Source organism: Styela clava, chromosome 6, assembly GCF_964204865.1.
Source record: "Styela clava chromosome 6, kaStyClav1.hap1.2, whole genome shotgun sequence".
NCBI classification, from domain to species: domain Eukaryota; kingdom Metazoa; phylum Chordata; class Ascidiacea; order Stolidobranchia; family Styelidae; genus Styela; species Styela clava.
The window spans coordinates 7388737-7416014 of NC_135255.1; the positions used below are offsets into that span (position 1 = coordinate 7388737).

At 32.9% G+C, this 27278-nt stretch overlaps 2 protein-coding genes across 6 annotated transcripts in view; one reads left to right on the plus strand and one right to left on the minus strand.

The window, feature by feature from the left end:
• Window positions 1–27278, minus strand: part of LOC120331653 (dynein axonemal heavy chain 1-like) — an 83728-nt gene that overhangs the window by 54142 nt on the left and 2308 nt on the right. For all 4 annotated transcript variants that reach the window (XM_039398775.2, XM_078113551.1, XM_078113550.1 and 1 more), the window contains exons 4-17: window positions 26878–27055; window positions 26125–26417; window positions 24915–25076; window positions 24133–24268; window positions 23354–23476; window positions 22782–22939; window positions 21896–21999; window positions 21177–21287; window positions 20558–20725; window positions 19675–19846; window positions 18952–19156; window positions 18182–18280; window positions 17067–17292; window positions 16560–16762 (exon numbers count right to left, since the gene is read on the minus strand). In XM_039398775.2, coding sequence (XP_039254709.2) covers window positions 16560–16762; window positions 17067–17292; window positions 18182–18280; window positions 18952–19156; window positions 19675–19846; window positions 20558–20725; window positions 21177–21287; window positions 21896–21999; window positions 22782–22939; window positions 23354–23476; window positions 24133–24268; window positions 24915–25076; window positions 26125–26417; window positions 26878–27055 — 2338 coding nt within the window. The remainder of the gene's footprint in view (window positions 1–16559; window positions 16763–17066; window positions 17293–18181; window positions 18281–18951; window positions 19157–19674; window positions 19847–20557; window positions 20726–21176; window positions 21288–21895; window positions 22000–22781; window positions 22940–23353; window positions 23477–24132; window positions 24269–24914; window positions 25077–26124; window positions 26418–26877; window positions 27056–27278) is intronic.
• LOC120331651 (uncharacterized) lies at window positions 1376–15309 on the plus strand. 2 transcript variants are annotated; one of them, XM_039398772.2, is made up of 11 exons: window positions 1376–1662; window positions 2209–2384; window positions 6326–6440; window positions 9185–9372; window positions 9803–9955; window positions 10303–10392; window positions 11118–11207; window positions 11656–11817; window positions 12146–12347; window positions 13334–13628; window positions 14105–15309. In XM_039398772.2, exons 1-11 carry the CDS (start codon window positions 1479–1481, stop codon window positions 14568–14570), a joined length of 2121 nt encoding a protein of 706 aa, XP_039254706.2. In that variant the 5' UTR covers window positions 1376–1478; the 3' UTR covers window positions 14571–15309. The 2 variants fall into 2 exon arrangements, with proteins under 2 accessions (XP_039254706.2, XP_039254707.2); XM_039398773.2 differs by having other exon boundaries at window positions 1377–1662; window positions 10303–10353.

The following is a 27278-nucleotide window of genomic DNA, read 5'->3' on the forward strand; positions in this document are numbered from 1 at the left end:
ATGTCACAGACAGTTTTATATGGTTTGTGAACCTGAAGCGACCTGAAGAACAAATTACGTTAAAGCAATAAAAAATAAATAATTTCGACGTGAGAATAAAATCGAATAAAATCAACTACTTCGAGTAATATACAACTAAAGTACGTGCTTTATACCCTTGCAAATCGGTGAGGATAATAGTTTTTACTAAGCAATTCGTGACAATATGAAACACGAAAACATGACAGATGAAACAACGATTGGGTATAATATTATGTATATTATTAATTTACTTTGGGGTAATTGATAATTGTTTTCCGCTAAGCATATCGATAAAACTAAATTTCTTGTATCTGCATTGCGTGCTAATTTTAAATTGTGGCTGAGGCGTTATAAAAATGGAGCCACCCTCTCCTTATATATTATTAATGGTACGAGGGGACACAGTGTCGTGACTATTTGGACAAAGTATGAGAAATAAGCTTTGAGCTTATCTGCGATAAAGGATGGATCAGTGACAGGTCGAATAAGGGTCTGTCAAATTTGAAAGAAATGGATATACAGCGTATTTGGTTGAAAGGATTACTATCATTTAAAGGCCATGACCAAACGTTGAAACCTATTTGGCTAAACGCGTAGCAAATTGATAAGAATAGACTAAGCCTTAGAGCGATCGATATGAGTGGAAGACGATGCCTACCATTACAAAAGAAAAACTTTTTAGCAAGTTTGAATAGAAAAGTAGGGTATGAGTGCAAAAGACGTATTAACATCTCCGGATATCTTCTTAGAAAAGCAGCGGGATAGCTATTCAAACAAAACGTAGTTTCCCAAGCTCCGACCTAATTTTGTGGTAGAGAAGTCGTTTTTACAATGCAGTAGACAACGATATGCGTCCAAAACAAGAATAATGGCTATTTTAGTCAGGTTAACGCATATATGCACAGAAACATGCCGTAAGTAAAGCTGAAAACGCCAAAGCGTTATTTGCGAAAACTGACACCTTATGCATGATAGAACCCATTGTTCAAGAGAAAAAGATAGATTAGGACAAACTTCTTTCTGATTCTGAGGTACTCTCCTCTTATTGGCAAACCTATAATTCTCTGATATGTTTTCATTATTGTATAATCTTGCGACAGGATGACTAAACCTAACTTAACCTAAGCTAACAGACTTTAAGAAAGGTGGGGCGATAATAGGATAAAACTGATTTTTGGAAAAACTTTTGATATTGAGCGAGTCAAAGTGAGATTTTATTATGAATTTGCCACAAATAAAAGAAGAGATATAGCCCATAATAAATCAAAATCAATTATATTTCCGGTAGAAACCAATTGGTAACATTATGATGGCCCTATAGCGATATTGTGTAATTAAAGTGCAATTTGAACTTCATGCATTCCCCAGATTTCAATCACAGAACTAACATACCATATTCACGTATAAATTTTAACTGATATAGATTAAGAGATCATTTAATGTTAGTTTAAACGAAAATGGGCCGAAGAAGAGCAGGATATCACCTTACAAGAAATTTATTATTGACTATAATAATCTGCATGATACTGCAGTGTTTAATAGACAATGAACAAACATTTGTGTTGGCGGGCAAAACTGCTACCAGGACTGGATTGGTAGCAAGTACATCCAAAGTTGGGGGTTCGTCTAGCGATTCGACAGGTATGCTTTGATATTGTTTCATATGCCTTTTTCAGAAAGTAGATATATAATTAGGATATTTTTTGTCTGTACTTAAAAAGATTACAATCACTGAAACGTACTTCATTTAGTCTATAGGCATAAACGAAATTGAAATGTTATTTATGCAATGTATGAAAGATTCATATAATATTAGAATTCATTTTAATAAAAAGTAAACTAGAATTGAAAATGCGGTTATTGTCTCACTACTAATTTTTTTTGTACACATTTTTTAATTGGTTATATTAGAATAAGATAAATTAGGTTGTCGCTACACCTTTTCCTGTTTATCCAATGTTACTCAATTATTTTGTTACCGTAAACTAAAACAGACAATAAGAAAGAAAAGGGAAAATTAGTTTCCTCGACATTTTCAAGACATCGTCGAGTCGACTATTATTTATGTAAAAGTTTAACCAGCGAGTCTAATTCTAATTATATATATATTCAAATCGATATTTGAAGTTGTTTATTCTCCCTAATTATACTTTACTATTGTTAATATTCAGTAATCGTTCTGTTTAGATTTTCAGAATTCTGGAAGCGTACGTACTACACTCTTTCCAACGGGCAATAGAAGCGGTTCATCCCCTGTTGAACGTCTTCGATATCATCTTATGAACAAATACGATAAAACGTTACCTCCCGTACTGGACTACAGAAAAAGTGTTGAAGTCAAAGTTGACATGACTTATCGACAGGTTAGTTGACTGAAAACAGGCTTTTATAAAATATATCATTTGCAAGTTATCGATTCACCTTCATCATCTCACGATAATGGAATTACCATTGTCGTTCTTGACGAGGGATTTTGCATTGTTAACAATCTTAATTTCCATATTATTACTATGATACGTATTCATAAACACACATTTAAAAACTACTTGAACTGTTTAAAATCGAGAGTGCGACTTGCGCGTTACATCAGCCCAATATCCATTAAAGATTGAATAAATCATGTACTTTTTATGCATGATAAGGGAGGAATAAAGAATGAGCAAAGGGATTTATTCATTTAAAGTTTGGGGACCACTGAATTAGAAAAAAAGTGAATATGTAGTCATAACTACTATATTAGTCACATTTTGAAGGCGGCTCTAGAAATGAGATGTAAACATTTAAGGTTTAATTTCGCTAGGATGCCTTGAACGTACTTTTAAAATAAGTGTTCACTTGAAATCCCCATTTGCTTTGAGCAAGATTATGTACAATACATCATCCGGGCTCAGTCGGTGCTGCGAGGAATCCTTACTAATTGCCTTTGCTATTTGCTTGACACATCATAGACGAGACGGAGATATTGAGATGGAAAATGGACTATAACCCTATATATCCAAACCCGCTAATTTATTAATGTCGTCCAACAAGTCACAAGGGATCCGTGATGGGGTGATGTTCATTTGCCAATTTTATTCAAATTATATCTGATCAAAGAATATGCATATACAGGGTGATAAGGTACATGCGAATGAGCGGAAAAGCGATTCAAAGTTGCTGTGGAAAACGCACCGGCACAAAATTTGTTAGACTTCGCTTTGATTGTTGTTGTATGCTATGTTAGCGTTGCCAACAACATATAAAATGGTCATTTCGTTTTATGTGTGCTAACATGTTTTTCATGCATTCAGAAATGTAGAATTGTTATTTAAGTGTACATTGGGGAACAAAATGAGACAAAAATTTCATTGAAGTCGTTCCTTTTATTTACAGAATAGTATCGTAAATTGTTATCATTTTTAAATTATATTCATAATCTAAAATTAAACTGTTTTCATTCCGATTTCTAGTTTTATACTCTTACGTACTTTATGCGCCAAGGTCACGCGCAGACATTTGGTCCATACCTACCAGAACGTAGGTTTTAAATAACGGTTACGTTCGTCCCTTGCGTGAACTGATAGTGTACTTTCCGAACCCAAATTTCAATTTCAATGTACGTAATAATCACAAATGTTGAAGACATTGAACTGATCAATTCTGTAGAGCGAACAAACAACAATTAGGATTTTAACATGGTCGCCAATATCAATCACGATTCACGAATGGTGGAAATTTTATTTGATTTTGGTAAAGACCACGTCCATTGCCGCCAAGTTCTGCCAAATGAAAACACGAGTAATTATTTCGTTTGACCTTATTAAACCTTTTGCATATCATAGGAACGCCACTGCATTGAATTATACAATCAATATGATCAAAGACGAATTCTAGTATAAATCAATTCAGCACACAATACGCTTTGTATATATTGGCGTGATGTACTACGACGATGAAAATGCATTTAGAAATCACAAATATCGTATATATACTTAGTTTTATGATGAAAAGATATTATAGATGCTGTAAACAGCAATAAACTATGTTGTAAATTGAACTTAGATACATAAGAAAATGGCACGATACCTCATTAAATATGTTTTCCAGCTATATATAACATTTCGAAATAGTAATCGACCCATGCATTAAATTCCAGAAGAATGAAAAATTTTGAGTTTATTTCAATGCTTCCCACATGACTACATTTCAAATAGTGATCACATGCATTCATTTTTTGTATTGATTTGATACAACATAAATCTCAATTTTGACAGAATACTACAACTAACTGTTAATCGATATTTCAAATCAATTCAGACGCGAAAATGTCGTTTGGGTCCCAAATGAATCACGGGGCACGTGGCCACGACATGATGCTTAGAGATAAAAAATAAATATGTTATATGGATATGATTTCATAAAAACAATAAAGAACTCAAGATGCTCAACTAAAAAATAATGTAATCAGTAGTTAGATTAACAATAGTAAGAATATCTTAGATTCATAACTTGAAGTGAAATTTATGTGTATGTGCAATAAAATATTTGAATCATGCAAAAAGTAACGATGTTCATCACAATTGCACACTAAAAATCGTCCTCGAATTCATCATTTAAAACACATTTATGAGATTAATATTAGATAATTCTAACTAATTAACGGTAACTAAAATTTGCTCGATATGATTGGAAATTGTTAACTATTTGATTTTAGTGCTCATGGGCAATTTAAACTTAGCCACCAATGCTTCGTAACACCCATTTTTCGATCAGAATACATGTTGCATGTCAAAATGTATATTTGCATAAACCAGTTACCCTATTCTACATGAATAGCAACAGCAAAACAAACGGAAATGTCAAATGTATTAGGTTAAAACCTATTTGACAATCGTTCAAGATAAAGTCCATGAACAAATTACCCAGAGTGAGGTCGCTCTTTAAAACAGTTGCGTCACACCTATGAAATGTACTTATCAGATAATGTGGAACAGTATAAAAACCGAAACTATACCTAGGTTATTTCCAATGCAAAGTTGAAATGGTCACCTATGTCAATTGTCACCAAATATAATGCCACTTCGCAGACAAGACAGACAACATCACGAGCAACCGATGCGCTTCTGGCGCGCTCTTTTTTTAAACGTACGAGATCAAATAGACAGCATTACGTAATGAATTTCCGTGGAAGATACTAACAATTGCAGCAAATAATAGTTCAGTAATATGGATCAAAATCACATTGACGGTGTTGCAAAAAATCGGAAATTCACAATTGCCCTTTACACAATGTATATTTTTTTATTTAATAATTGATATATGCTGTTTGAAATTTTATATGGAAATCGAGTCTTGTGTTATCGCATTAGTGACAAGCAGTCTGTAGTTTTAAATCGTCTCCATAAATATTTAACGAGAAGAAAATATTTAAAAAAGTGAAAAAAAAAAAACGCATTTGCAAAAAACACAAATGCAAATTTGAGGATTAATAGTGTTGACAGTCGCAAATTTTGAAAACTTCATATTATACATAGAAAGATTCGAACGTTTATACCGGGAGGAAATGAAGATGACGAGCCGGCCTAATCATATAGCCTACCACGACCTCTGGTCATGTCACCAGTCCAAGTTAGTCACCTACGTGAAATTATTTCATTGTCGGGCAATAGTTACATTATATGTTAGTCTCTCGATATTCACTTTGTTTTATATTAGAATTTTCTCAAAAGTTACTTGTCATTTCATCGAAGTGGAGGTTCGACTAAAAACGCACTCAGCAACAATTGTTTCGCCACCAATTTTTCTAAGATTGGCACAATAAACGCTCAAGTAATTAACAATGTCTCACTGATGTAAAAAGTGTGATGAATGTGCACTCGCAGTGGATTTTATGTTTGTATCATGATCATTTATTCAGCATTATAGATGTCGTATTTTCTCAAAACAATAGTGGAAGCGCCCACAGAAAACGTAAAACTGCATTACAGTAAAAAAATAACTGAATCTAAATATACAAATGCCGCAAAGGTAACGTAACGGGAATTTTTAGATATAATGTATTGTCGAGTAGCTACGTACTACGTACAATTTTTGGACCTCCAGAAGTATGTGCACCAAGATGGCGCACAACCTGAACATAGTATGTGTACCAGGTCAGGATTCAGGTTATGCGCCATCTTGGTGCACATACTTCGGGAGCGCCCAATTTCTATGAAGGTAACTGGAAGCAATGTACTGAACGCTCGGCACTAAGCAGACAACTGATGAAAAAATTCGTCAGTTTCATGGAAATCTATAGTTAATTCGTGTTATTTTTAATTTTCAGGTTCTCGATTTAGATGAGAAGAACCAAGTTTTAAAAAGTTTAATCTGGTATAGACAATACTGGAGAGATGAACATATTACGTGGAAACCAGAAGACTATGACGGGGTGGACGAATGTGAGTATGGTAACAGTCAATATCATGATGAATAATGATATATGGTGGGAAACAGCTGGTCTGGTAGTGTAATCCACTTTTGTATTATCGGCATTGTATCGATCGCTTTGCTCCTTAAAACACTCTAAAATGTACACACAATGAAGAAGAAGTAAATTAGGATGGATTTTTGTCTTAAAATGTATAGGTATAATGGTGACAAGGCAATTAATTACATGGGACATACCATACCTATAAATTTATAAGGATATTCGAAATATTCGCCATATTTAATTATCCATATTTTATTATATTTGATGGCGTTTCCGTTACAACATTATACATGAATGTAGCTGATGTGCGAAGTATTGTTAGTTTGCAACCCTTCTGTGGATAATTATTGCATTTTTGGGTGCAGCATCGTAATTTTTCTTCGAACAAACAGGTATAAATGATAAACATGCGGAATTATACAATTTGTAATATTTTTGATAATTTTGAAAATTCAAAACTGCCCAAGCGAACGAAGTCAAAAATGAATTTTTGAACGCCACACGTGGTATATTGCTACAGTTTTGCATTTAAAAAAAATTATAATTTTGCTCTTATGGTAGTCTCATAGGAAGAAAAACGAGCATAACTTGCAGCGACGAGTTACCTAATCACATACACACATAATAACAACGATGCAAGTCTGAAGACGTTAAGAGATACAACAACAAAAACGTTGCTTATGGGACTCAATAGCATATAGTTAGGGCGAAACGAAAAAAAAACCAAGTTGTCGTTCTTAGGCCTTCCAATACCGGTAACGAAACGCTGACATTCGTGTCCATGAATTTGAAAAATGTTATCTTGTTTCACTATAGGATAGCTGAGAAATAATCTCAGTTAACACCAACCCATACAAAAGTTAAGTTTTGAAAACAAAACGGTCGATAGATTTTTGTGTCACGGGGGTGGTGTATCTGAGTCATCAAAAGACTGTGCGAAGCAAATTGAAATGAAGGGAGATTTAGTAAAAGCGAGATGAATGCTTCTAAGTCTCTTGTTTATACGACATTGTTGTTAGAGCATTCATCCGCAAAACCATTCGCGCCATAGGAGCGAGAACTACTGTAAAGAACCAAATATGCGGTCCATTAGACCAAATACCAAAAATATTCGGCTTTTCACCACCTTTTCCAGTGGTGCTTCTATACCGAGCCGAGTAAAATATCATATATATTTGAAATATTAAATGGCTCAAACCTATGTGATTAACTATCTAAACATGCGAATTGACCAGGGGCGTAGCCAGAAATTTTCAAATGGGGGGGGGGGTTCTGATTTTTTTTTTTGCCAAGTTAGATTGAAACAGCTAGCGGGTCCGATCGAACACTGGAATACGCGTGTTTTTAGTAGTCTTGGGGGTCAAAAATGCATTTCAAGCTACGGAAAATTGCTATCTATGATACAGAAAATTGATGTTATTTTTTTTTTAATTCCATAAGGGGAGGGAGGAGGGAGCGACCCGCAAAACCACAGCCCCCACCCCCCACCCTGGCTACGCCACTGGAATTGACTACGAATATACGACGAAATATATCAACGAAAAAGGATATATATTTGGACTGAAGGTGTTCAAAACAAAAACCAATACAACAATGAAGATCTGCCTTGAGATTTTTCCATGGTTAAATTACATATTCTTATTACTAAATTACTTGATGTATCACGATAGTCACGAGAAAATAAATAAGTTCAAACGAAAAAATATGAATTCCGGCAAAATTAATCTCAGATTCGTAGGAGCATTGAAAATTGAAATATCATAAACCTCGAGAACAACAAAATGAATAGCTCTAGCCATCTCAGCAATAGCTACTTTTAACGAGAATGCTTTAATATTAAATTCTCAATCTAAAATTCCCACTAGAGATATCATCACATCAATAATGCATCTGAATTACTTTTGATTCCGATTGCGGTTATCGCAGAAACCACTACGTCCACAACGAAAAAAAGTATTGTGTCATCGACGCAAAATCTGACAATCAGAATCCTTATAAAGAATAAAATCACCGGGAAAAGCGAAAGAGCATATGTAATCGCATAAAGAATTGATAATTTATCAAAGGGTAGAAGAGTAGATGGATGGATTTCATTCATTATTTACAGTAATTCCTTCGGGTTGAGTGCGAGAAAGTAGATCAACAACACAAACTCAGGACGCGATAGTCGTTAGTAATGGTTACTCATTACCACGAAAATATCCATCGTTGAATATATTGAGGTGGTCTGCCTGTACCAATAAAAAATTCTGGAATAAAAATGCTTCATCCAAGTTATTTAGTGATTTTATGAGCATTTGTTTTGATGATTAGGTTATTTAGAATGAAAAACTACTAATTTCTTATTCACACAATGTGTTGTGTAAGTCGGTAGTATTGGTTACTCATTTCAATGTTGAACGATGTCATAACCCAGTGGTTTCCAAACAGTCGGCGTTTTCTGTGTAATTGCCATTTTAATTTAGTAAACAATTACTTTTTTTCGCTCGCGTTATGACTCGATACAAAACGATCAAGCCTGTTAACATAAACGTTGATAGAGAAATAGGACTGCGTTTATCGCACAAAATCCCATGTATGGCATTGATTAACTATGCATATGTCTCTTCCTTGTATTACAGAAAGTAGATGCGTCGTAGGCTTAAAAAGTCACCTCTATCATAAGCAATGTCACACATTCAATGAAGGGAGATAATTTATTGACTTTTACAGTGTGGATTCCATCATCGAGTGTGTGGCGACCTGATATTGCAGTGTATGAAGAAGTTGGAGCACGTGATCTTTCACCACGACTACCATTCATCAAGTTGACATCAGAGGGGGATATAGAGTACGCAGAACCTTCCATCTTAGAAACGTCATGTAGTGTGGATACCGCGTTTTTTCCCTTTGATTCTCAGGTGACTGTGACTAATTCCGTGTCTTTATTACCAAAACAGAAGAATATGGCACCCTACCCTTACATATTTGGTCAATAAGTTCCAACCTTTATGATGAATTCGTAAGTCCTCTAAAGTCCTCCCATGGGAATGACTAGTATGAGATATGTGCAATTTCAGATGTTTGGTCAGATCACTGAATTGGAAATAAACTGGTTACAATCATACGATCAAGCAATCTTATTCCATTTCCTCTGTCCCATTTTAGGATAAAAAATTATATTATACCATTTGTGACTTGTGTGACAAATTCAAACTGTCCGGAGAAGAGAGTCACAAAAGATATTACCAAATGTCAATTTACTGTCTATTTTCTTTTAACCTACCTATGCCAAAAAAAATGTTATTTTTAAAATTATGCTAACAGGTTGTAATTCTCATTTAATTTCAGCTATGCAGCATGACATTCGTATCCTGGACACAACCTGTAACACGAATTGACCTGAGTGCTAAACGAGATTCGGGACTCATAGACCTCGATTCTCCTCTCTATTTTATTGATAGTGGAGAATGGGTATTGCAGAAATTTGGAGTGAGGAAGCAAGTGAGTATCTGTGTTTATAAAGTTATGTTTACAATATTTAACAATATATTTGTAAGAACACGTATGAAGCTGAAAGGTGTGAATGTAATGACACCAAAATTACAGTTGTCATCATAGACAACATCAAAATTTATGACATTATCTATGAAGGTATCAGATCAGTGCTCGGTGGAAGTGTAATACAAAGTGAAAAACATATCAAAAATATTTTGCTAATTAATTGAATAAAACCAAATTATCAAGCAGGTATTGGTCAAAACATAATATTAGCATAATTCAAATTAAGTGATTAAGTGTTACACAAGACAAATCACAAAGTAATTCTGATATAATCTTCTTTTTTTCAGATCTCAATTTACAATTTAGATGGACTGTCGAACACATCATCAGATAATGAGGTGGTTACCAAACAACAAAACAATGCATTTTCCTCAGGGGTAACAAAAATGAAAAAGCAAAAACTAAAACAGCTTTTCTGCATTCGTAACATGCATGGTTTTGCTCAATATTAATTTTTCTCCGCAAACATGTTTGCATTTTAACAACTGTCCAGTAGTGTGCCTATATCTTTTTCTGTGTCGCATGTTGCACAATTTGCACAATTGCAGGAGCACAATAAACATTTGATCACAAAATGCAAAAATTCTTCTTCATTCAAATTTTTTTCATTTTTGTAATTCAACCAAATGTAGTTGAAATGAGGGTCACATATAATAGATAAATGCCTCCATAAAATGCCTATATTACACCCGCACTGCTATTTACAATAAAATCATTCAAGGGCATGTCACTTATGTTCATGATTGATTAAATGTAACAAGCCAGAGTGTGCATTGATTCAGTTCAAAGTAAACCATGTTCAACCAGCTCTAAAAGTTCACTTATAGATTTACTGTGTATTTCTTCCAACTAGTAATCAATTCTTCTATCATTAAGTGATAAAAGATAAACTGTTGCATGTGTAGATAGAAGCGTAGTAAATAAAAATCAAGTGTGCTTAGAGAACACTAACCACAAAAAAACACGATTTATGTGTTTGCATCATCTTGGAAGATGATGTAATTGAATTACAGAATGATAAATATTTTATAATATTAATCTAATTTATCGACATCGCTAAGCGAGAAATTATGTTTCATGTCCTCATTTTACATTTTAACAGATATACAGCCGAAAAATTGACATTCCATCTACAGAAAGAGCAACAGCATCGTATGTAAAAAGAAATCTCACATCGCAAATGTACTCAGAGGTAAATTATATATTCTGTTTTTAAAAGAGTGATTCTATTTATAATAATAAACAGATAAAGAAGGTTAACAATACTAGTCAATACAAGTCACAGACATTAATATAGGATAGAAAAAAATTAGAAGTTTGAAATTGAAAAATTAAAGGAGATAACATATATTTTTAATATGATTTAATCCTACTTAATCAGTTGATTGAAGACACATGTTCGAAACAATCATTTTTTATATTTCTATACCCCACAGAAATAAGATTCAAAAACATGTTCAAAACGAGTTTTATTTTTCAATGATATAGCATTTCACCCATATAGAACTAATCCACATGAAGTTCATTAGAAACTGTATAACTATATAATATCAATGTATGTGGAAGTGACTAGAATACGAATCTTCTGCTAATATATATCAAATAAAAAACGAAACCTAACGCAATTGCATTATTTTTAGATTCGTTATTCCATCATTATTAGAAGAAATTCATCTTTGTATATGCAGAGTATGCTTTTCCCAAGCATTCTACTCACAAGTGTTGCCTTGTTGGGTTTTTATCTTCCCCCAGATTCAGGAGAAAGAGTTGGACTGCAAATTACTATTCTTCTTACTTTTATGGTTTGTATTGTTTATGATAGGTTAGGTTGAAAACAACAGCTTCCAGATAATGTTTTCAGAGAAAGCTAATAAGATTGAAAACGGAAATTGTAATGTAATTAACTTTAATATAATGTTAGAAAAAATAATTTCTGCAAAGTGTTTTAATAAGAGAGTGCACAATGATTTTCTAAGAATATCTTGCAAAATTATTGTAAATTACAAATATTAGAACAAACTTTTTCATATCTACAACTTTGTAGCTCAATATAATATGAAGTTCTATGAAATCAACTAATAAATCTACGAATAATAATATGGATGTCACTGTATCTAATCTATTTTCCAGGTATTCTTGCTCACTGTTGGAGAAATGTTCCCTGCATCAACAGGGCCATACCTTGGAATATATTTTGTGTTGAGCATGGCACAACTGGGAATAAACATATTCATGACAGTTGTTGTACTACATCTTCATTTTAAACCTTGCCTTCAAAATAAATCATCATGGAAAACTGACCATAAAGTTACTTCCTGCATGAGCAGCGTGGGTAAGTCACTTTACAAAGTCACTGACAAAGTTAATAACAATTTAGTATTGATGGACATATTGAACGTTATATATTTCAGCTGAATTTCTATACACTCTTAGAATTAACTTGAAATCAGTAATCAGTATCATAACAGAAAAGTTATTTATTTTTATGAGATCTTTCACATAGATTTCGCAGCAGACTTATCAGTTGGAATCGAAACCACTATTCACAATGAACAATGAACATACAACTCACATCCAATTTTTTTTTCTTCAATTTACATTTGACAGATTTTGAATAAATCAAAACTAAAAAATACAGATGATTCTTGAATTTTAAATGCATAACCGCATGTATGCATAAAGACATCCTTTATCATGTTATTCTGATCTTGCTCTGAACATTTACAATCAGTAAATCAGATTACATGTCACTAAATTATTGAACATGGAGGCCTGAAGGGATTAAATCACAACTAGCAAATCAAGCACCTTGGAATTGACACTTTCATGCAAATTCTATTGCCCTTAGTGTATTGAAAATTGATAAGATTTATCAACATGCCACTAACCATTTTGCGCTCGGGAGTCAATTCAACATTCGAGCAATTTGGTAATAATATGGATTCAAGCTAAATTTCGGGTCCAGTCTACTGTATAATGACAGTGTTGCAATTTGATAAGCCTGAAATAAAATGATCATCCGACTACAAAATCCCTCACCAACCATACTGTTTCTGATCATAAATTTGAATAATGATATTAAACATTAAAAATCGCTTCGGGATATCTTTTCTTATTAAGCGAGATATCTGATTAGGTAATATTTCATATACCGGTAAATATTTGTTCATTTATTTTGGCCAACTAGAATTATTAGTATTCAAAATTGTAAAGAGCAAGCTGAATATAATGATACCAAATTTTCAGTATAGTTTTTCAAAAACTGCATACAAAATGCGATAATGAACACATAATCCCATTTTCCTCTCACATTTACAGGAAGTACAAGGGAACCTGACAGTGCCATACCTATCTCATTGCGTCGGTTTTTACAATTTTGTAATAAATATTTTGCAATTGCTGATGATGGTGTTGCATGGATGCTTCCAATAACAAAATCAAGAACTAGATTACCAAGTGATAGATATCAAATCAAAAGAGAAGCAGATGAACGAGCACAAATACTAAAAAAAGAAAAACAGCATAACAGGACCAAGGATAAACAGGAAGAGGAAATGAACATTCAGAAAAATGGATCAAAAGCTAAACGATATAGAGAAATTGAAAGCCAAGAGTAAGTACACCAAAATATTGTCACTGTCAGTATTGACTTGCATAATTTATAACTATACCATATATGTTAATTGAAATGGTTGTACTAAATCTTTCATGGGTGCATTTGTGACCGCAGACTAGGGTTAGGAAACACTGTACTCTACTGAGGAGAGTCAAAAATAATTTAATGTTGGCATTTAATGTTAGCATCTCACTCAGTCATCATTACCAGCCCACAAGATTGGGCATAGTGAGTGGAATTAGATGTTTCTGGTGGAAGTAGAGAAAATCAGTGATTGACCAACAATGATATAGACCTAAAATTCCTCTTGTTACTGATCATGTGATAGTGAATGTAACACCACATAATCCTCATTTTCTAGTCTTCTATCAATTTGTGCCTATATACTAGTGATTCGTCAGCATAAAGTTGGCTCAGATAAGTTTTTTTTTATTAAGAGGTCATTTCTAACAACACAATTCTATTTATTTGAGGAAACAATCAACAAAGGGGGACAACTTGGCAATGGTGGATGAAAATCCACAATGTAAAGTAAAAATATTACAACCAAAAAAATCTCCACCAAGCGATTCAAGTAAAAATGAGGAAAATGTATCTCAAAGAGAACAAGAAAATCCAGAGACTGATATAGAGGAGGAAACTGATGCTTTAGAAAGCAAAAATATGGGTAGAAAAGCAGAACTTCAAAGTATGATTGACAATTTTCGACTTGATGTGCAAGATATAGTTCAAGTTAATTTTGACAAAAAATTCAATGAAAAAGACACGGATGAGATCTTAGAGGAAAAGAGAGAAAAAGAACAAGAAGAGTGGAAAAGTGTAGCACGAGCTGTTGATAGGTTGTTTTTCAGACTTTATCTTTTTATGATGTTCTCTAGCCATGTAATTTTAGGTGGTATTGCTCTGCATGCAAATTTTACTGGTGAATGGGAATTGTGATAAAAACAAAATGCGTCAAACCGTAATTACGAGAGCATTATAAAAGTAACATTGAAACTAAAATTTACAAATTTGAGTGGTTGGTAAGAATTTAATTGAATGATTCTGTTAGTTAATGCCTTTTTAATAAAGTATTGACTATATTTTATATACAACTGAACCTTTGTAAGCCATATTTAGCCTTTTCAGTCTTGATTTTTTTGCCTGGAATAAGGAAGGGAAAGTTATTTGTTTGCTCATGCTTTCACTTTTTTTCAAACCCATCATGTCTAGTTGATATCCTATCATGTCACCAAACAAAATATTTGGAGAGTTGAGAGATTGAATTAGCTATGTAATTTTAATATTCATTTTTTTTATTAAATTTATTTTATGCATTCCAATGCATTTTTTTTTAATTTGCATGCATTACTTCAGTGTCTTATTGATAAAGTGTTACTTTTTTTTTGCATTTTCTCTTTGCATTAGTAGTTAATTAGTAGTAAAATGCAGTATAATTACACAGAGATAAAACCATATTTTACTATATTTTTTTGAAACTCCAGGCTCAGTAATTAGTGAGCAATTTTTAAGAGCTTGACTGTTACCACCTATCCTTGCAGATGGACATTGTATCAAAACAGCTACTGTAATCCAAATTCTTGACAAAGTGAATCATTCATTTTGAATAATGCTTTACTTTCTTCTTTTTTATGTATTTTCGCGTTGTAAAACTCAAAGTTACTATGTTTCTTCTATGTATACTTCTTCAACTAAATTGGATCCAGGGCAGATGAGAAACTATGGATTATCTTGTTTTATGTTTCGAATACAACATTCATTTTTTCAAGTATGTGCCCAACTTGTTCGACTGAAATCTTCGGCAAAAGGTATGGCTGCCATATTGCTACTTGAGGGCTGTTTTAGTACAACCTCTTCTCCGTGAATGATTTAAACGCCTGGGGTAGGTAGCCCATTTATTATCTCTTGAAGTTTCCTTTTCATAACTTCTATATTTTGGAATTCTCTACCTTCCGATACAATATTCTTGGACCTTCCAACAAGACTCCTCACAACAGCTCTAGTATAACATGTTGGATGATTAGATTTAAACTTGATATATTAATCTATACGATTTTTCTAGTGATGTAGTGAGTTCAAGAATGTTTTACACAATGTCAGTTCATTGATGTGTTCAAAAAAAATCATCTGCAACATTCCTTTTCATCATTAAGGTTGTTGTGTAATCAACATATCTTCTTTAGAAATGAGGCATATAATGGAATAATCGCTAACAATCGTTTCTCCAATTGTGTTTACCAATAAAGGCTACAAATCGTCACCATTTAGAATTTGCATACATAATCTACCTCAAGATTCTTCGTCAAAAGTACCTTTGGTCTAACATAAAGTCAATTCTAGTCGATTATCAGTAGCTATACAAAGGATGTCATACAGATACACTATGTACACTAATGAAATAAACAAAAGCAATACATTACCTTGATAGAGGATATAAACCACAGCTTTGAAAGCCACTGACAGGGTAATTCTCGATTTTTAAAATTACTATACAAAATCAATGAATCATGGCACACATTGATTTTCTTCATTTTAACTTAGATCTTATGCCACAAGATGAGACTGCTGTTTTTATGCTTTTATGACTAATGTTTAGGCCTCATTTGGTGAACTGATAACTATTCTAACCATCTGTCCTGTGTACTAGTCTTGTGTTATCTATTATCCACCATGGTGGAGTGGAATTTTATCTATCTTATCTTCATTCATGCCCTACCAAAAACCTAAGGATAATATTCGAAAACTCAATTATCAAAAACACTCATCAGTTCAAAAATTGAATATAACAACAATGTCCTATTTTATTATATGAGATCCGAGCAGAATCAACATACAGCCGATTGTTATTTCCCGGTCGATCATACTCTGCAATAATTTGACAAATTGGATGGATATTCAGACAAAAAATAGATTCAAATTTTTACTCACTTTGTTACAAAATCATCCTGTGAAAGATTGTAGTTGAATTCTTCAATAAGTTCATAATCAACCATCGCATGATCAATGACTTCAACATGGTTGATAAGTTGTTCAGGTACTGACTTCATCCACTCTCTCATCTCACTCAATTCTTCAATCGTGTTTGGCTTGTCATACAGCTTCCGACTTATGGTTTTGCATTCTTCACAAGCCTAGAAAATTTAAACAAACATTTTAGATCTGCTGTGCAACAAGATATGTCAAATCTTGTATATAGAAAATCATTACACTACATCAGGGTTTCTCAAACTTTCATGATCCTTTGCTTCATTTCAACTTCTTTGCATCAGAAGATGATAAATGTAACTTCGATTTGATTATTGCTTTTACACAAACCACTTCATGAAGCATTATCATACAAAATTTGGACTAGTCACCAGATAGTGAGCTGAGGTTTGCCATTTATTTGTATTTCCTATTGATTGAATATCAAAATCTTGTCTTATAATTACAAACCTCTGTTGCTTGTATTCTCAATTTCTTGGCAAGCAATTCAAGCACAGCATTTGCTAGGGCTCTTCGTTTTTTGGAAAGAGTTTGTCGAATATTCTCTGTATTAAGATAAAATGCTCCTATTACAATGTTAGATGGTATGGTGTTTTCTAACATCTCTTTCTCTGCAAGATGCATGTCGATTTCTGCCTTTACTTGTGCAGCTGTGTGCTCTTGTGCATCAAAATCACTGCAAAGAAATAACGAAAGTAGGGTTTATTTTGTAGTTTTCTGATTATTTTAAAAAAATCTTTTTTTAAGCATGATTACACAGTTAAATATGACTAATTTTTTGATACAGTGGCTCTCCATCAACAAAAAGCTAATGATGTTTTCAATGGAATCAAACTTCTCATCAGACTCTACAAAATATTACAAAAACTAACAAATATTTATAGCCTATACAAAACAAACAGCCTGGTTTCAAAACCTCAAAAAAATATTGTTTGTATATATTTAAAGACATATTAGGTTTTCTACTATTATCAAACTTGCTATACTTTACTAGCCTTTAGAATTTTTCATTGTGGTTTCACGCCACAAATAAGGTTGAAGACCACTGCTGTAGTGAAATGAGGGACTTTCCACAAATTAGTAATCGGGTATGGGAGATATGCCTAAATTGCAGTACATTTTCTTTCTGAGCAGTCTTAGCATAATATTAATTTACAAATTTTGGAAAGAAATAATCATGCGAAATCTTTATTATTCCCATTTAGAGACTGGATGTCTAATTAGCACCATATTTGTAAGTCATTTTCTTCTGGTATTTAAAAAATACTATCGTATTTTATGTACCATGAGGCGCACTGTTAAAAAATTGCTTAGATCTGGTTTTCATTCATACAAAAGGCACATCCGGGCTTTAAGACACAGGAGTTCTTAAAGCAAAACCGCTACTGGTTTTGAGTGTGGACAACAAACCATAGAGCACTACCTGATCCATACATTAGCCGCACGATCGATTTTCGAGAAGTGTGCCTTCATAAAATACAGTACTATAAAAATTTACCTTACTTGAAAATAAAAAAAAAGATAAATTATGATTATAAAAAATGTATCATGTTCACAACACTTACGCAATGTAGTCATCCACAACAAGATTGAATAAATCCAAGTGTTTTTCATAACAACTTGCATAAACACGCAATGGTATCAAGGCCTTTTGTATTGCATTCCTATAAAATGAAAAATGTCTTTTGTCAAAGAAATATCTAGCTCCCAAACCACAAAACGTAATTATTTTATTAATAATTGTTCAACTTCTTCATCTTCATCATGTAATGATAGAATTTTCCCAGCAAAGGATAGGTAAAAATTAAAATACACTCCAATTTTCTGTTAAATTACCTTCAGAGTAAATTTTGATGTAAAATGAATATTTTGTCATTGGTTTGAATGACTAATCTTGTACAAACTACCATATCTCACCACATTATCCTTAAATTCAAAAGCAGTAAAACGAAGCATTAACCAACCAATCCAAAGTTCTTTCTACATCAGGGGTGGCACAAGGTTTTTGGACCAGAGGTCACATATTTTGCCCACCTAGGTTGGCGGACCACGTAAGTGTGACGTGAAAAGCTACATTTTATGAACAATATTTACAGTATTACAAAAGCAAAAGTGGAAAACAATAAGCCTCGTGCCAAACTAATTTAATCGCAATCTCAACAAATTCCTTGAGCTATTTTTTAGATAAAACATCAAAATTTGGTTTTAATTTGGTTGTAGCATCATCAGTCGGGCCAGATTGAATGACCCAACAGGCCAGATTCGGCCCCAGGCCGTAGTTCGCCCATGTCAGGTCTGCATTCATTGCTCTATCGTTAGTTTAATGGTGACCAACCTGATAGTTTTTCTGAGTTCCTCAATGTGAGGTTCATGAGCACCTACAGACTCAAGAAGAGGAGTTCCTCGCCAAAACAATTCCTCAAGAACATGTCGTTCAAGTTGGGGAACATGTTGAGTGGATCCGATTGCATTGTCGAAAAGTTTGACTAGAACGGTCTCAAATCCATCATAGGGCGTGCTGTAATGAATCCCATCTTGATCTGAAAACGTACAAAAACTTATTATTAAATATATTAACGAAGGCCAAGGTTAACATGATTAAATTTGCAAAATTATTTTGCTTCCGAGACCCTATTGCTCAAATCTTGAGATTTAATCCATGTCCACTACCTCACTTGGGGTCCTAAAACACTAGCTCCTTGAAGGGCTGCCTGTTCAGAGTGAAGAATACCGAGAGATAATGATTTATATCTGAAAACATCATCAAAGTACACATTGCAGTAAAAAGAATAAACAAGAAGGTGTGGAAACGTTGTAAAACAAAGATAGTAATTTCTTTATCAATATATCAGAGACATTTTCATATCATATTAGACATAATCTATCCTCTTTACTACTCTCTAACGAGGTGGAGGAAATGGGACATGGAATGAAATCTTTATCCTGCAACAAAACGTAGTTGACCAGACATTGTACCCGCTTTTCCAAATCTGTTTGCTATCTATAAATTATATTATGCAATGAATGAAAAGAAAAGAAAAATGGTCCCGCTATTCACCTACTACAAGGTCCACAACAAAAAGAGGATTTTTCTTTGGTTTGAAATTTGAAACAAGTAAAGATTCTCCCCATGTTAAATCTTCTTTGCAATCCAGAACTTGATAACAAGCATCCAACACCATTTGTGTAAAACTGACAAGAGAATCTTGAACGAGATACCGAAGAGAATCCTAGAAAAAACAAAATGATTTTACTACATGACACAAAAAAATAAAAAAAATCTGCAATATAATTGCTCATCACCTCTTCAAAATAACTCGCAAACTGATCAAATACAAGGCAAATTATTTGTTAATTTGTAAATTTGTTATATTCTTGCATCAAAAAGGATAATTAAGTTATATCATAAATATTCAACAGGAAGAATCCAATATGTTTACATCACCGTCTATCATTGGTATCTATTACCTGAAAAGCTATATAGGGCATGATAACAGGAAGTAGCCTACTTGACAAATAACTAGGAGGCAGTACACTATACGATTCATAAGGCTTATTCTAAAATGAAACTGAACAAAAAAAAGTTCAATATATTAGTCAACTTTTTTAGACTTTTTGTGTGGTTTTGCGAGCATGGTAAGACCCAGATTGCCCGAGCTAATATCACTTTATTGTTCGTATTCCAACTCCTCCTATGTGAATGATGATATAGGCATGTAATATCACAATGCTTTACAGGCTACAGGCTCGATTAGAGAGTATTCATCATGTTTTTTCGCTTATCCTATGTGTCACAGAGTGTGATTGCCCTGTAGTACATTTATGTCGCATGTTAGAGGTTCGAAGTTTAAAATGATTATACCTCATTTGAAGTTTCATCCAAAATAAACTATTTTATCATCTATCTCATGCAATGCTATGTGAAGATAACAATGACATACCTGCATGCAAAATTTCACCATCTCCATGTACTTTCTCAGTTTTGAAATTCTATAAACTTCCCAATTTGATTCATGTAAATTGAACCATCCTTTTCCAACATATTGAAAACTTCCTCGTACTGCTGCTCTAAGAGTGGAAATCCAAGAATCTCTCAGAAAAAGTTGAACCTGGAAATAAAAATAAAAAAAAATTTTAGTAAAATTTCATTTTAATATAAAAACAAAGCATTGGAATTACGGTAGCATCTTCGCAACATCTGTTCTGTGCTCAAAAACTTGCAGTCATGAAAGAGCGTCGGATTCAACTGTGGTGCTATCAAAGGTATAAAATTCTCCGTTCATGCACATAGTGCTTTTCTAATTTGAAATTGAATTGGTTAGCACTTGAAGTTGAATATTTTGATAAACGTTCAACCATGCAGTTTCAAAGTAAGCTCAGATATATTACTTTAAAATTTAAATAAATAGGCAACATTAAATAATATATGAAGATAAACATTTATGAAATCCTTATTTGTATCCACTTTCAAATCGAGTTTAAATCAAACAGGAGAAGTACACCTATTGTCTATATACAGATTATTCTGAAATTAGGTAATTTGATCAATCTCCTGCCTACCTGAGTGTATGCTTGTGACTGTGTTTGTTCAAACTCCTCAAGCTTCATAGATTTTGTGAGGGTTGTGTTGAAAAGAGACATCACTTTGACTTTGTTACATTCAGCATGAACCTGCAATGACAGAAAAAGAAATTATAAACACTTCATTGCTTAAAATTTCTATTTTTAGACATAATGTGGACTTGTGGATCATTTTGGTAAGATATTGTTGTACTTCTCTTAAACCACTGACCAATTGTCCAACCTTGTCTCCTGAAAAACTAGCAATATTTCATAATAGAAAATGTGAAAACTGATTTTCCAGTCAGTTATTTCGGTCAGATTTCCTGCCTGGCTTGATAACTAGCCCCAATTGTGAAGTGAATGACACATTTCCAATAGTTTTGAAACAAAAAATTATTTTCAAGATTGTAATTTGTTCAATGTCCTAATGAAGATTAATGTGACTGTAATGCTTGGAGATTCTTAAAATAAATAGTCATTTACTTTAAATCTAAATTGCCATTCAAAGCAGATTCAGAAAATAATAATTTGAAAATGTTCATAACATGAAAAATATATGACGATGAAATAAATTTTGAATAACGTCTTAACATACCTAATAAAGTTCAATGACACCATAATTGAAATCTGCATGAAACTCTTCAATATAAGGCTGAAGATTTCTCAGAAATCGGAAAAAAATTTCCATTACATAGTATAATGAAAGTAACACATACCTTGCAAGAAGCAACAATAGCTTCAACTCTTGTCCACAAAGAATTAAAGGCAAAACTGTCTCTCTGATCTTCAAAGTCATATTCTGATATATCGTCAACACAACCTATAACAAAATTATGTAGTGTTTGAGAACTGAAGCAAATACCAATATGTAAAAATATAAGGACAATGTACAGAGAAGTTAAAACAAAATTTTACAGTGGAGTGGTACTTGCATGCTGTATACTTGTATATATATCCAATGATAAAATTGATGAAAACCATGAAGTGAAGTTAAAAGTAAATTCCAAAATTTGGAGAAAAAAATGTTTCAAGAAGTTAAAAATGGAAGCTTCTCACATCAGCAAGTTAAACTGAATGAACACCTTATTATAATTCACTTTTATGAATCATCAAATAATAAATGAAACAGTCAAACACAGCAAAAAACTTTGTGACAATAGTTATAATATCCACCGAATAAATAGAATCTTGTTTTGAAAATGATAAAACAAAATCTGTAACATTATATCATTCTTGGTTGTACTTCTCACAATTGCCTGTATTCAATTTCTCATTTCTCAAATTTGATTACTATAATTAGTCATATCTTTTTTGCCGAAGACAAAGAGTAAGGAATTGAATTTCATATCCAACAATTTTCAAACATAGATCTAGAAATTCCTAGTACAGGCATAATATAAAGAACGAAATGAAAGATTTTGCTGTTCAAAAAAAGGTTGGGGTATGACACATTGTTGTGTGAAAACATATTTCGCTCGCATTTGGCCAAAGACGTATAGAACTGCCGAGTTTGGACTGACATAAAAGATTTCTTATATATCGCCTACTATTGCTTGACCACAGAACTTTAAACTGTCACCCAGGATCAGACTATAACAATACCTTTCGGTCGGGTGATAATCTCTGTTGGTTCTGGAATGGTAACATATGCATATTGCTTTCTGTCTTTCGAGATGACTTTATCGAATGTTAACTTGTTCATTGAACGTTTGAAATCCAAATTTACTTGGGATTCCATTTTGTCAATACATTTCACGACACTGAAATATAAAAGTAGAGAAATAATAATTTATCATTCAGATTTTATTTTACTGTTGGGTAATAAGTATTCCAACACTCCTTTTAAAATACCATAAGAGCATGAAAACAAACAAATAACAGTGAGTGTCAATGTATCAGTAAAGATGAACATAATTCCCTGTAGTTTTACCCCGAAACATTCTTCAGTTCATCTATACGATTTATAAAATTCATGTTTGTTATCGTATTGGACTATTCTTAAACTTTTTAACAATGAGTCAAATATTTTTCAAAATTTTATTTCAATATTTAAAAAAAAAATAAAATTCTAAAATAATATAGCAACTTATTGTTAAAAACATAATATTTGGAAATCGCATTTAAAAATAATAGTACCTAGCAATGTCTCTACATTTTTTACTGCAAGTACTTACGCAGGATCATCAGCTCTTAGATAAGGAGTAGACAAAGATCTTTCCTTCATTCCCTCAAACAACTTATCATCCAGTTTTAAGACATTTTTGTCCAATGGCATGCAATCAACATACAAGTTGTAACTGAAAATAAATGACCATATTACTGAGAGAGATGTATAGTTACAAACACAAGGTCATCAGAGTCATCCCATATTGACTATTATGTATAAGATTTACAGTTACTCAATGTGTGTAAACGACAAACGTTGTATAAAAAAGGCTACCTGTTGGAGAGTTGATTAGTTTTTTTACAGAATATTTTTGACTTTTGGCTATAAAATGGTTGAAATACGAACAAAACCTGACCTTAATAGATCTGTCAGTCAGGTAGGCTACTTACCGCATTGTTTATCTTAAAACAAAATCATTGAGAAAATAAGATGCAAAATCAGTATAAAACAAGTTGAAATAGCATCTGTGATGCAAAGCAATTTCAATTTCAATGATTTCATAACATAATTGAAATATTTGTAATAATGAAATTCAAAATTACTAGAAATCGATAAAGTAAAGGAAATCGAACACAAACATAATATTTAGCAATTCAACCAGATAATATTGGAGAAGGCAACAAAAAAATCTTAATGATTTTTTTTCAATTTTTAATTCTTATAACATACTCAAATATTGGCCAGTTTTTTTAAGAATTAAATAGCAATTTCTAGAAATAAACAGCCTTTTTCATCTCTATGTTAAATGGGAAAATACTGAAATATAATAAAGACGTATGCCCTCACCGAATCAAGCCTTCTGTATGTTTTCTCAATCGATATGCTTCAGCAACTCTATGAGCAAACACATGAGGATCTTCCGCTCTGAACATGAGTCGAACTCTTGGGATCCAATATTGACCAAGAACATGAATTCGGCCGCCTAAAAAATGATACGATTTATTTTGCTAATTGCAAAAATATGAAAACATTCTAAAATGAATATTGTCTGGTTATCATGGTCCTATGAATACTTGCATTTCTATATTTAATTTATCTTGATTGTTTTATTCATTCAAGTTTATACCCATTGATATAAATTTTGTTAACCACTCATAACCATGATAATCGACCACGTCAAGTATAAAATCATAAAAAATTCTGGATGTCAGATGTAGGCTATATAAAAAAAAATTGTATTGTAAGTGGTTGTCATAGTAATTGAGAAATTTATTTTAATGGTGATCTGAATAAAGAGAATACATGATCTTAACATTGAAGAAACAATGCAAAGAAAAACTTTTGTGCAATTTGCCTTCATATTACCTGTTTACCTTCATCATCAAACTAAACAATGAGAGACTTCAATACAGTTTCGAATCATATGGGGAATAATCGCATTATGGTACGTAACTGCTGGTTGGAGGGCTGCTCGCAGTCAATCTACTTGAAATTACTTATAGCCATGGTGAGCGGTACTTGATGAAGGTCTTTGCGGGTGGCCCCCAGTGAACAGCTCCTGCACAACGAGGGAGCTGGGGTTGAGAGTTCAATTTACGGATATCTGTCTTAAACTGTAAAAAACAAACCTGATTTCTTGATTCCGCCATTAACAATTGGATTTCCATTACTATCAATTATTCTTCCTTCATCATTTATCTTCTGCACCAACCACAATTCAGAATCAGGATCATAATCTAAAACTCCTACATTAACCCATTTGTACATGATGCTTGGATCTTTAGGATCAACTGAAAATAAACCAATATTGTACACTGAGAAAACTTGTTTTCCTTTTAATGATTTCTATTATTTCTATATGAAAATTAATGAGGACCAAGAGTAAACAATTAAGAGTCTGAAGATGAGTTGGAGATGTTGGACTGTATTCTAATGCAGCAATGATGATAATATACATATTTACAAGTTTTCTCAGAACAAGGCCTCGTAAAAGCAGTCATTGATATACGAAGAACTACTATTTTAGAGTCAAAATTTTTAGCCAATCCAAACTTAAATTTTGGTAACATATTAACATTATAAACATTTTAGAATACTTTTTATAGGTGTGAATTGTATTGCGAATTTACCTTATTCCAGGGATGAGTAATCTCTATCACATTCCAGTTCGAAACTAAAATTTTACCACAAACCAGCATTGTAAGACTCATTTTTCCACTTAAATTGCTAATCTAACCCAATTTTGTACCGACAGAAAATTCGAATGTTGATTGACATAAAATTTGCATTATTGAGTCATGAGTGTATTATTCATGTAAATTTTACCACAGTATATTAAAGTTTTTTTTTTTTATGTAGCCTACCATCTGACAGAAATTGTGTTTGACATGACAAAAATGTATCAATACATTCAAACAGGTAAAGTATACAGTTAGTCAGTAACAGAAACCAGGTTGGTTGTTTACCACTGCCTGATATAATAGTAACGAAATATGGCAACAGAGTAAGTATAACTTTGAGTTGGGTTGCGCAAGACTAACTCCCTATCTTTTTTCTATGCCTTTATGCTAGTGGATCTGTATGGGTATACTGCAAGGATGCTGTAGCTGGAATAAACATGAATATTCTATCCAATTACAGAGTCCAGTTGCACACTAACACAAAAGTATTTCTGTAAAGTTTCATCCAATAAAAGTCAGACTTCCTCAGACAAGAAGTTCACAACAATGGCAAGAAATGAATGGCAATTTGTGTTAGTGTGCAGCTGGACTTTTTATTTGGATAGAGTAAGTATAAACTACAAAAAATAGGAAATCCCAGATAGGAAATTTCACATACCTGGTTTAACTTTATCTTCTGTTGGCAACAAAGCTTTTCCTGGTACTGGTTTACGCACAGTGGGAGTTTCATATCCAAGAGAAAGCCATTCTTCCGGCGTCCTTGGATCATATTCTGTATTGTCAAAAATGTGTAGAGGAAGAAATGGTGGAAATGGAGCTGGATCCGGTGATCGGTTCAATACAACTTTGTGATCTTTTGGTTGTCGCTTTGGCATTAATTTATTTGAGTCTGGAATTCCTTCATGAGCAAGTAAACTTGTCAAACGCTGTTTCGCATAATGTCTTTTCCTCCTGTAAAATATTAAAATATGTAATAAATGATATCTAAGAATGACTTTTCATGATTTAGAAAATCAAGATTGAAGTTACAACTTACAACCTATTAATTTGAAAGAGTCTTAGAGTCATTAAAGACCAGCTTCGTTTTTTATAGCATTGGGCATTGATGATAATTGTATCTCCGCACTTGATCTCGTATGACCAAAACATCTGGTCGAAAATGTCTGTGGCCCAAACCTACGGTAAGTCCTATATTAACACTGAAACTAGACAAGAGAAACAGAATAAATTTAGAATAAAATTAAAAATGCTCAAGTATGTATACACCTACCAACGAAAAACAATGTAGGTAGCTACATAAAAGAGAATGACAATACTTTTGAAGCAATATGAAAGAGAAAACATGTAATTTCTGAATGCAAGAACATGGGATTAATCTGGTGCAGTTTTTTATACCGTGTCCAATACTGACCTTTCAATTTCAATTTTTCGAGGTGTGTGTCCTGGTGGAACATAGTATGGTGTTTGTACTTTAGGTTGCCAAGCTCGAACGGGGAAATCTGTTTTGGTTGAAAGTTCCGTGGTCGGACCATACTTTTGTCTTTTTATTTGATGTTCAAACTCATCATCATCGGCTTCAAATGTTGTAACTTGAACAAAAAGATTAGTCTGTAGTACAGAATAGTATCTCCAAAATTATATACATCTAAAAAGGTGGATGATAGCTATTGTGAAGTTTTTCTCTCAATGTTCTCTATATTGAATAAAGTCTGCTGTGCTTAGCTACTGAATGCTGTATTGACACAACTTTTTCACACAAGAAATCTCTGCTCACAAGAAAGGCAATAGCTCTTGAGAATCGGAGTAATCATT